Genomic DNA, 12,267 nt, shown 5'->3' on the forward strand with positions numbered 1-12,267 from the left:
AATAAACATTAGAAGAAAAAAAAAAGTCTTGCTATTCTATCATACTATATTAAATTTGTATCCAAGTTGTTTATTTTAAACTGTGAGCATCATTCTGCAAGACAGTACTTGAAATTTATTTGGTGTTCCTCCAGAAAGGTATTGTATACCCATAATCAGCTTGGCATTTGCTAGTTAGAATTCCTCTTTGGAGAGAGTCTCAATTTACATTAAGTATACTGAAAGGATCAAAGGTGTTAACATTAAAGAAATAAGTTAATTATCTTAATCCAGTGTTCCTTTTTTTTCTTTTTGCCTTTGAGAAACTTGAGCTTTAGCAACACTATAGTATACTAACTTTACTAGAGCAAAATTAGAAGATACTAACCTATGGGATCATATTAATTTAACTTTTTGGAAGCTAGCATGTAGATAGATACTGCTTTCATATGAGCACTTGTGAACTCTAAATTCTCAAATGATGGGGGAGAAAGCAAGGAAAACAAGATAACAGCCCTGGATAGAAGTAGATTTGTCGGTGTGTACTTACATCCTACAGACTCTCTGTATTGTTAGATTTCACCACATACAGAACATCCAGATTGACCTCAGAATCGAAAATTCCCACCTGTGATCCTTTACATCACTCATGGCCTCATCGCACTTCTTGGCTTGTTGTCTTCACTGTGCATGAGAATGTTTGGCCATTTTTAAGTCCTTACCCCCCAAAATTTTCACCAGTGGTACAGTGATGCAGTGGATCATATATCGTCCATATATGTCATGGATGATACAACATTAGGTGCAGCTTTTTATTATTCCAAAAGTCAGCTTGCTCCTTTTTTCTGACTCAGGCTATATGGGGATGAAGACATTAATGAAGGTATTAGAATTATCTAGAAATACAGCAGACACATGCATAGCATTTACAAAATGCAAGCCACTATTTCATACACTTTTTATTTTTTTTTTTAATTAATTTACTTATTTATTTTTTTAATAAACATATAATGTATTTTTATCCCCAGGGGTATAGGTCTGTGAATCGCCAGGTTTACACACTTCACAGCACTCTCCATAGCACATACCCTCCCCAATGTCCACACCCCCCTCCCCCTCTTCCAACCCCCCCTCCCCCCAGCAACCCTCAGGTTGTTTTGTGAGATTAAGAGTCACTTATGGTTTGTCTCCCTCCCAATCCCATCTTGTTTCATTTATTCTTCTCCTACCCCCTTAACCCCCCATGTTGCATCTCCACGTCCTCATATCAGGGAGATCATATGATAGTTGTCTTTCTCCGATTGATCATACACTTTTTATATATTGATTCCTTTAATCCTCATAAAATTTTTGAGGTAGGTAGTATTTTCTCTATTTTACAGTCAGGAAACTAAGGTCATGTAATTGCCTTAATTTGCTTATGGTCATATAATTGGTAAGAGGTAACCACTTAAGCCTAAGAACCCGACACTGAAGTTACTACTCTTCAGTGCTGTGCTGTATGGCCACTGTTGTAAATGAGTGATTGTAAGTTGCTGCTTTTTTCTATTTTTTAAAGACTTAGAGCCTTTTTCTTTCAACTCTTATGTCCACTCAGGAATAAGGACCTACCTTATGCAAGGCCCTTGGCTAGTGACTGAGGATATAATATGTGGTGCTTATTCCATAGAGCTAAAAAAATTTACCAGTTTGGACTTTCTGGCTCACTAAAAATATTTTTTATTCTTGGGGTGCCTGGGTGGCTCAGTGGGTTAAAGCCTCTGCCTTCGGCTCGGGTCATGATCTCAGGGTCCTGGGATGGAGCCCCACATCGGGCTCTCTGCTCGGCAGGGAGCCTGCTTCCCTTCCTCTCTCTCTGCCTGCCTCTCTGCCTACTTGTGATCTCTCTCTGTCAAATAAATAAATAAAAATCTTTTTAAAAATATATTTTTTATTCTTAATCTGCTAGATTTTTAAAAATAGTTTAACAGTTTTTAATTGTGGTACAAAACTTAAAATTTATCATCTTAAGCGGTTTTAAATATACAGTTCAGTAGTGTGAAGTATATTCATACTGTTGTGCAACAGATCTCCAGAACTTTTTTTTTTACCTAGTAAAACTGAAACTCTATTAAAAATAAATTCCCTCATTTTCCTCTTCTGTGAGTCCTTGGCAATCACCATTCTCCTTTCTGTTCTTATGAGTTCGACTACTTTGGATTCTTCATATAAGTGAAATCATACAATTTTCTTTTCTGTGGCAGGCGTATTTTGCTTATTAGCATTTTGTTCTCAAGGTTCATCCATGTTGTAGCATTTGGTGGGATTTCCTTCTTTTTTAAGGCTGAATAATATTCCATTGTATGTATATACCACTTTTTTTTTTTTTTTTTTATATACCACATTTTTAAAGTGTGTCTATGTGTTGATGAATACTTGGGTTGCTTCCACATCTTGGCTATTGTGGATAATGCTTTATGAACATAGGCATGCCCGTATCCCTTCAATATCCTATTCTGTGTTGTTTGGGTATATATCTAAAAGTTGGATTGCTGGATTATAGGGTAATTCTATTTTTAATTTTTTAAGGAATTGCTATAGTGTTTTCTGTAGTGGCTGGGCCATTTTACAACCCACAGACAGTGCACAGGGTTCACATTTCTTCATGTCCTGGTCAACACTATTTTCTGTCTGGGTTTGGAGGAGGGGTGGTTTTTTGGTTTTTTTTGTGTAAATACAGTAGCCATCCTAAAGGGTGTGAAATGTTACCTCGTCATGGCTTTGATTTGCATTTCTCTAATAATTAGATTGGTGTTGAGCATCTTTTTATATGCTTGTTAGCTATTTGTACATCTTTGGAGAGATGTCTATTCAGGTCCTTTCTCATTCTTTAATCAAGTTATTTTGTTAAGTTGTAAAAGTTCTTTGTATGTCCTAGATATTAAGTCCCTATTAGATACATGATTTGCGAGTATTTTCTCCCATTTCATGGGTTGCCTTTTCACCTTACTGATTGTGTCCCCTTTCATGCACAGAAGTTTTTAAGTTTGATGTCGCCCCATTTGTTTATTTTTGTTTTTGGTGGCATAGCAAGAAATCATGCCAACCCAATGTCTTGAAGCTTTTCTCCTGTTTTCTTCTGAAGTTTTATAGTTTTAGGTCTTATATTTAGTTCTTTAATCTATTTTCAGTTAGTTTTTGTATATGGTATAAGGTAAGGATCCAACTTCATTCTTTTTGTATGTGGATATACAGTTTTCTCAACATCATTTGTGGAAGAGACCCATGTTAGGCTTTTTTTTAATACCCTGAAATGATGAGTTTATGAGATTTTTTTTTTTTAAAGATTTTATTTATTTGAAAGACAGAAATTACAAGCAGGCAGAGAGGCAGGCAGAGAGAGAGAGAGGAGGAAGCAGGCATATAAGTGTCAAACTTATATGGTATGTTTAATGCCATCTCCAAATCATTCTGTATAGTTTTTTCAAATGCTTAATCTTTAATATATTAAAATACGTGTTGCTTTGAGCTAAATATTTAAAAGTACTCTAGCCCAAAATAAATGATATATAAATAAATGTTGCATAATTTCTCCTGTCCTTTTTTGCTCATAGGGAAGCAGCACGAGAGTGTCGTAGAAAGAAGAAGGAATATGTGAAATGTTTAGAAAACAGAGTGGCAGTGCTTGAAAACCAAAATAAGACACTCATTGAGGAGCTAAAAGCACTTAAGGACCTTTACTGCCACAAATCAGATTAATTTGGGATTTAAATTTCACCTGTTAACGGTGGAAAAGGACTGGCTTGGCCACAACCAGAAAGACAAAATAAACATTTTATTTTCTAAACATTTCTTTTTTTCTATTCGCAAAACTGCCTGAAAGCAACTACAGAATTTCATTCATTTGTGCTTTTGCATTAAACTGTGAATGTTCCAACACCTGCCTCCACTTCTCCCCTCAAGAAATTTTCAGCACCAGGAATCATGAAGAGACTTCTGCTTTTCATCCCCCTCCCTCTTCAAGAAGTAATAATTTGTTTACTTGTAAATTGATGGGGGAAATGAGGAAAAGAAAATCTTTTTTAAAATGATTTCAAGGTTTGTGCTGAGCTCCTTGATTGCCTTAGGGACAGAATTACCCCAGCCTCTTGAGCTGAAGTAATGTGTGGGCCGCATGCATAAAGTAAGTAAGGTGCAATGAAGAAGTGTTGATTGCCAAATTGACATGTTTTCACATTTTCATTGTGAATTATGTAAAATTGTTAAGAGATATACCCTCTAAAAAAGAATTTTAATATGGTGTTGAAGAAATTAAGAATGAATTCGAGTGCTTTCTATGTCCATTCTCTTCTTCAATACTGAAAACTTGTCCTTGGTTCTTAAAAACATTCTGTATTAACTCTAGCTCTTCCATAGGGCAGTTGTTGCTTCTTAATTCAGTTCTGTATGTGTTCAGCATTTTTGAATACATTAAAAGAAGTAACCAACTGAATGAAAAAGCATGGTATTTGAATTTTAAATTAAGTTGAAGCAAAAGTACAAAGCTTGTTTTAGTTAGTACTGAATTCTTATTAGTAAAAAGATGCTCATTAGTAATCCAGCCCCTTGAGTTATAGAACAAGGTTTTTAAATAAATGTTTTTGTCATCGCCTTCAAAAAATATTTATGTCACTCATTTACTTAAAGATACTTCTAATCCAACTGTTCCCATTTGCACTTACAGTATACCACCAACAGGAAAGCCTTCAAGATGTTAAATAAAACAAAATGATGTATTTGTTTATAAAATGTTATGTGTTGTAGAAAAATACTGATTTGAAATCTTTTCCATATTAACATACTTAACAGAGTATCTCTAGTGAATTTTTTAATGAAAGAAGTTGTAAGGTATAGTTATAAAAAGTACAGGATTAGATGTACACAAGGAAAGTTATTTTCTTCAGAGATATTTGAATGACTGCTGTACTACAATATTTGGATTGTCACTCTTCCAAAACATTTTTTTTGGTTTGTTTTCTCCTAAAAAGGACAGTTTTGCTTTAGCTTTCCAATATGCTATATAGCCTTGGTCGTTCTACAAAGGAGCTACCTGTTTGAACCCCTGACTATAACAGTCTGTATTTATATGTATCATACATTGTTTCCAGTACTACTTCTAATTATTAATTACTCATCTTACTCACTAAGCTTGATAAATCTAAAAGTTACCCTTTAAGAGAAAAATAGGACTAAGGTGGATTTTAAAAATTGGAGACTGACATAATGTTAGATATAATTTCTCATTTAAGAAGGTTATTCGTTTTAAAAGAAGAGTATAGAAAATTGATGTTTTATATTTAGTCATGAGGGTTTTTTTTAAACATTAAGTTTATTAATATGTTAACAAAATATGCATTTGCGTGTTATCGGGTCCATTTTGAAAAATAAGGCTTTTAATTAATACTTGTATATGGTATATTTTTGTTTATAACAAACCATTGTCTTTTTTCAAGGATGAACAGAGTTTATGAAGGAGCATCATTCTAAGAATTGAGTGATGTAGTCTTATATTTGGACAATTCACCAGATTCTCAAGAAGGCTTTCAAATGACTGTAAAGTTTGATGTTTATCCTGCTGAGCTAATGGGGAAAGTTGTAGCATAAAAATTATTTGTATATCAGTATAGATCTGTCATTTTCCAAAACTTCAACAGAAACTAAGCAAAATCACAAATCTGTTCACAAACTAGAATTCCTAATGAGTCGAAATGTTTTGAATGTCATAAACTTTATAAATGAAAATCGCCTAGGATTTAGCAAGTTGTATTCTCTAAACCATTTTCCAAAGGTTGAGGCATTCTGTTTAATTAGAAATTTGGTGGTCCTCTTAGTCCCTGATAAATCAAGGCAGTCACATCCGTATGAGCTGGTTGAATTTATAAGTTTTTATAAATACCAGGTCCTTTGTACTTTGAGGATGATTGCCCTGGTTTGAAGTCGGTTACTTCATGGTGAGGTAAGAAATGTATTCTGTTGCTAAGTCTGTTTTAGACCCTTAAAGAGACTTGAAGATATTTCAGTTTATACAGATAAGCATCTTTTATGCAACTTTTTTTTTAACAAGAATTGGAAAAAAGGTGTTTGTTTTTAAGCATGCAACGTTGAGAATCTTTATTAAGAAAATGACATAATTAAAAAAAAATCTTGTAGCCAAGGACATATATGGGCCACATTACCAGTAATGTTTTTTCATATTGGCCAAAAGGGAATGAAAACATCATAGGAATCTGTACATATGCTACTGATTTGCCTAGAAAATAGCAAGTTTGATATCGCTTACTTTGCAAATATAGGGCCATGTGGCACTTTTATCTATAGGACAGATTAACTAATAAAAATGAAGTGGGAGGGGTTTATTTTTGATATATTACTCTCATGAGTTTTCAAGCTTTGATAGTGTGTAACTGAAAAGTGGTTTAGAAAGGGCTAGATCCAATGTGTTCACATCATTTTAAAAAATTGATATCAGATATAATTTTAATTTCATTCTTTTCAAACTCAAGTACCATATTGGCAACCATCATATTGTCATAGGTGCTCTGTTCATTTAGATATTATTGGGGGGGAATGGCATTTGTATAATATATGTGTAAATATATATAAATACATACAGTATATAATCTGAAGCTCTGAGAGCTCTTAAGTCAGGAATGCTGAGTATTATAGATATTATTGAGGTCAGATGAAATTTTACATTTTTGTGTGTTCTGTTGCATCCCTTTTGGTAGTTTCTTGGACTGCATTACTTCAGCACTCATGATTGATTTTTGTCTTCTAATTTTCTTCCAAGTCTTTTTTTTATTGTTAGTTTTCTTTGGCTGGATACTTTTAGATATGTTACTAGTCACTTGAAAACTCCCCCACGGGCCCTTCCTCTCCTCCCCCCTCCCCAGTATTTGGTTTTTATGCTTTGTCTCTGGCAGCTATAACAGTGGTAACAACATTTTGAAGATAGCTTCTAAAAGGTACCACTGATTTTTCAAAACTCATCCTGGGGGAGGAATTTTGGTGTTTTCATTTGAGCAGGGATTTTGTCAGAAAATGTGTTTTTGATGGTAGGTCAGCAGCAGCGCTAGTGTCTGAAAGCACACACCAGTGGGGCAGGCTGTGTGGTCAGAGGTCATCTGGCTGAAGTTTCTCTCGGTCTCTCAGGCCTCATCCCTACTGTCATTTTGACCATGTGGGGTGACATGTGGAATCATACAAAGGCTTAGGAAGAAACAACAAGTTTGTTTAAACCAGGATGCTTTTACTTACTTGAAGTGACTTCAATCTAGATTTCTTCTTTACATTTTTAAAATGTACTTAATTTTGTGATCTGCTTACAGTCAGCTACTAGCATAAATTGGTCTCTTTATTTTGAAGATCAAAAAGGCTGCTTCATTTTGCAGGATTAAATAAGGCTAATATGGTAAAGTTAATTAACATGGGTTTTAAGAACAGTAGTTACACACCTTTTCAGTTATTTCAGGAGGCTTTATTTTGTTGCCTTTGTGGCTCTGAAAATTTTTGGTATATTGTTTCCCATTGACCTAATACAAAACTTGTATATTTATTTGGATTATATTTACATTGTATTCTTTGTAAATGTTTGGTGTAACTTGCACTTTTAAAAATGACCCAGTTGGGTATTAACAACTTGAGAAGTTCCCTCATCAATTAATTGTCAACTGACTTATGTCTTTCTCCTCTTTTCAAATCATGTGACTTTTTTAAAATGGAAACTTTTCATTAAAATATTTTAGCACCTAAAGGCTAGTCTCATAAATAGCTATAAAGGAAAAATAACAGGAAATTAGATTTGCCTAGCCCAGTTAGTTAAAAGATGATTTTTGGATCCAATGTTACTCTTTTTCATCATGGATAAAGATAGAAGGAAAAGCAACTCACGTGAATAGATGTTAATTTCCAACACTGATGTTGTCTATAGGATGCCAAGATATCTATGAATTTGTCCAGAACAGTAAAATAATTTTTTAAGTAATTACTATCATGATGGAGACCACGTGTAATCATTTGACAAAGGTTTTTCACTTTAAATTGGCTTTCTTAACATCAAAGAAATGCTGCCTAAATTTGACTGATGTCAGGTGAGACAGGAGAAAGTGCTGTGTGCTTTAGCAAGCCTGTGGGTGAAGAGTTGGGGGATATGTTTGCTCACTCAATTGTACAAAGCACAACTAGAACTTTTGTTGGATGGTTTGCATACATCTTGAATACTTTTAATATTGATATGTTGACTTTTTTAAGTTGACTGCACAGTCACTGTATGTACTGGGAACTGGTTTCCTTGACTTTCTCGAATTGATGGCTAGGAGAGGCACTAATCCCTGAGGGGTTGAACTATCATGAAGTTGAGTCAGTATGGAAGAATTTCAAATAAATCAAACAGGGTGCTGAAGTTCCATCTGTCTCATATGCTTCAGATAAGTTCTTACTGATTAGTGAATGTAGCTTAAGCCTTTGTATGTGTCCTCAGGGGGCAGACAAACTTTAAGAGGGACCAGATAACGTCTGAATGGAGGGATTATATTTCAGGTGTTTTAGCTTGAAATTTATTTTTTAAAAAAATAAAAATAGAAAAAAAAATAGAACAAAGCCTGTGAAGCAAGATGATATTATAAACAGGCAGAGTTGTTTAGCACAGAGGGAAGATATTGACCTGTCTGCATTCTGGTACTGTGGGTGCAGGTCCTAGCTGGGCATAACATGATACATTTTTAATTATTCTCACCAGCAAGTAAAAGAAAAATGAACAATCTATGGGAAATGTCTTTGAAAAGGGTCAAACAGTAGGAAATTTAGATTTACCTACTTTACACAGGCATTATATGATACTTGCCTACACAAGTATGGCATTTCCAAGCTTCTGTCTGAGGAGCATCTCAGAAATGTGAGAGTAAATCTGAGATAGTTTAAAAATTGGTAGGGAAGGAAGAAAATCCCTGCAGATAATAATCTTATGTTAGTTGGCCAAGTGAAATGATCTATCATTGTGTTTGGGAGGTTTTATTTTCTTATGTTTTTAAAATTGAATTGGTAAATGCTTTATAGACGTATTTTTATCCAGGTGCCACTCCAATTTGTGTATGTAATAAAATTATTTATATTAAAAGTGGGAAATAATTTGTCAACATTGTTCTGTGAGTATGGATTTATTAGGGGTGGCAAAGAAGAGTGCTAGTTAGCAGCTTTCCATGTAGAGTTGTCCCTAACTGATTTGTCCACATGTCAGTTGTCATCCCCACCAACAGAAGGAATGATTTCTAACCTAGATGTATCACTTGAAACTTTTTAGAAACAAAATAATCAGGGAAGTTTCTAGAGAGAAAGATGCTTTTTGTTTTGAATTTTTCCTTGAGGATTGGGGTAAAGAATACCTCCCCCGCAAAACTATCAGCACAAAACAGGGTATTGATTTTTAACTCTGATGTTGCTATTGGAGTTGAATACTAAATAAATAACTATAATGAGGGAAATACATTTCTAATAAAATTCCCTACATTCTAGAAACATCCCTGTTTTAATTTTTTACCTATAAATCTTTTTGTGCTCTGTGTAAAGAGAGAAAATGTACTGAGTTATAATGCATTTTATTAACACTATGTACATATTAGCTGCTTTGTGTTCAGAATGGTAGCAATTGCTTTGTATATTAAAGTGATCCTTGTGAATTTGTGAAATATTGTCATAAAGTGCTTTTTTCTTACTGTAATCTTTGTGGTATCAACTGTCATAATGCCCTTTTTACACACATTTATGTGCAGTCACATAAACATGCTTTTAAAAACTCTGTAAGTCTCTTTTTTGGGGATGGGATCTCTATATTTTCTTTTTTGTCAGTAGTGTTGTTATATTTTCTTGAACTTAGGTTTATTACTTTTGTTAAAAGAGCAAATTTTATGTTAGAATATTTCGCAAGCTTGTTGCACAGCAACAAAACTAATGTGAGCAACAAGAACATATCTTCTTCAGTTACTTACTTTTACTGTATTCCTCATTTTTAGCACAGGATTTCTTTGTTCAGTAAGATTGAACAGGTGCCTATTTGAAGATTTGGAGATACCACCACCCTATTGAGAAAACCAGTGGGAGACGAACGAAGGGCTGTCTCCAGTATAAAATACACGTTTGCGTTGGAAGAACAGTAAGAATAGGTAACTTCTCAGGTCCCCTTGTAATTCTAAAGTTCTGTGATCATATAAAATGGAAGGAAATGGGAGAGGGTGTGGTTAATCTGCTCTTTGCTTAAAGCATAATAAAAGATTCTCCTATTGATTCAATTTCTGAGAATAAGCAGTTGCATTTATTCCAAAGAACTTTTTTATTTTTTTATTTTTTTTAAAGAATTTATTTTTCAAAGAACTTTTAAAAAAAAAATTACCATGATGTTTATGAAGCTTGTTATATAAATTTTATTCTTTTTCTGCAGAGCATGACCATGTAATCTGCAGACATTTTTAAGAGTAAAAGGGTGATACTAATTAATAGGGACAAACGGGGTAAACCAGGATTGTGCTGAGTAAATCAGGACATATGGTCATCCTCCTTGTAACCCATGTTGTTCAGGTGCTTGGGCCTCTGATAAAACCATACAGTACCTTACAGCACCTGTCTTCTCTTTATCCATACCTTTGTTGTCTCTCTTACTTCACAAATACTTGAAGACACACTTCTGGGCAATAAGAAGTCCCTGCCCTCAAGAAGCTAAGACAGCCAAAGAAACCTTTCTAAAACATACAATTTCAACTCTGTGCTACAAACTCCGATTTGTCATCTCTACTCAGATTGCAAAACTGAGGTCCAAAACAGAACTTCTAATTTCTCCTCTTAATCTGTTCATTCTTCAGCTGGTTTTTTCCATCCTATAAAAGATGCCACTATGCCACTAAACTGCTTAAGGCAAAAGCCCAGAATTGCCTTAATCAGCATTAGCCTTCCATTCTCCACATCTTTCTTGGACACACTGACCAAATTTGGGGCTTAGAATTCTCATGAAGGCCTAACAAGTGAAGAGGAGAGGTATTTCTAGGCGCTTGAATGCTACTTTTGTTTTTGAGCTGCAATTCATGTAACAAAATTGACCATTTTTTTAAGTTAACAGTTCAGTGGTATTTAGTGCCTTCGCAATGTGCCACCGCCCCGTGTATCCAGTTCCAAAACATCACTGCCAAATCCTGTACCTATTAAAGAGTTACTCCATTTTCCTCTTCCTCCAGCCGCTGGCAGCCACCAGTCTGCTGTTTCTATAGTTACCTGTTCTGAATATTTCATGTAAATAGAACCATATGTGACCTTTTGTGTCTGGCTTCTTTCACTTAGCATGTTTTTGAATTTCCTCCACATTAGTTCTTACCATTACTTCATTCCTCTTTATGGCTGAGTAATAATCCATCATGTGAGCCACAGTTTATCCAGTCATCCACTGATGGACACTGGGTATTTCCATTTTTTGGCTATTGTGCATAGTGCCGCTATTAACATTCGTGTGCAAGTATTTGAGTCCCGTTTTCAGTTCTGTTGGAGAGCTCCCTAGGAGCGGAACTGCTGGGCCATATGGCAACTCTGTGTTTACTTTCTGAGGAACTGCCAGATTTCCCCCAAGCTGCTGCATCACTTCACACTCCTCCAAGAGGTGGATGAGGGTCCCAACTTCTCCATGCCCTGGCCAACGTTTGTTCTTTGTTTTTGTTTTAATTATGCCTATCCTTATGGGTATGAAGAGGTATCTCGTGGTTTTGATTTGCAGCTCTTTAATGATGTGGAGAATCATTTCTTGGGTCTGTTGGTTATTTGTAAATCTTACTTGGAGAAATGTCCAAGTCCTTTGCGCATTTTTTAATGGTGTTTTTTGTTGTTGAGTTTTAGGAGTTCCTTACATATTTTTGGATACTAGACTCTCATCAGGTAATGTGATTCGCAGTTATTTCTCCCATTTTCTTAAGTTTCCTTTTCACTTTCTTGATAATGTTCTGATTTTTTTCACTTCATTTCCTTAAGTACTATGTACATTTGGAAAAAACTACAAATGGGGAAGCAGTACAAAGCAGTTTCTTGTGTATCCTTTTAGTGACAATCTGCGCGCACATGCAAATGTAATGTCTATTCTCTCCTCCTCTCCCTTTTACATAAATGGTACTTTTTCCACTGCATGTGTCTTGTCAGTTCTATTTCAGTATATGTACATCTGCCTCAGTCTTGCTAACTGGTGTGCACTGTCCTACTGTATAGGTATCTCATAGTTTATTTAGTAAGGACCCTCTTGTGCAC

The 12,267-nt window shown here is 34.9% G+C and overlaps 2 protein-coding genes across 5 annotated transcripts in view; one reads left to right on the top strand and one right to left on the bottom strand.

Moving 5' to 3' along the window:
- CREB1 (cAMP responsive element binding protein 1) overlaps positions 1-9,790 on the top strand; it is a 63,306-nt gene extending 53,516 nt beyond the window's left edge. For 2 of the 3 annotated variants that reach the window (XM_046018788.1, XM_046018789.1), the window contains one exon: positions 3,573-9,790. In XM_046018788.1, coding sequence (XP_045874744.1) covers positions 3,573-3,717 — 145 coding nt within the window. In that variant the 3' untranslated portion in view covers positions 3,718-9,790. The remainder of the gene's footprint in view (positions 1-3,572) is intronic. The other variant, XR_006820264.1, reaches the window with a different exon arrangement.
- Positions 1-12,267, bottom strand: part of METTL21A (methyltransferase 21A, HSPA lysine) — a 66,853-nt gene that overhangs the window by 38,964 nt on the left and 15,622 nt on the right. The window lies entirely within an intron of this gene.

The sequence above is a fragment of the Meles meles genome, chromosome 9 (assembly GCF_922984935.1).
Source record: "Meles meles chromosome 9, mMelMel3.1 paternal haplotype, whole genome shotgun sequence".
NCBI lineage: Eukaryota > Metazoa > Chordata > Mammalia > Carnivora > Mustelidae > Meles > Meles meles.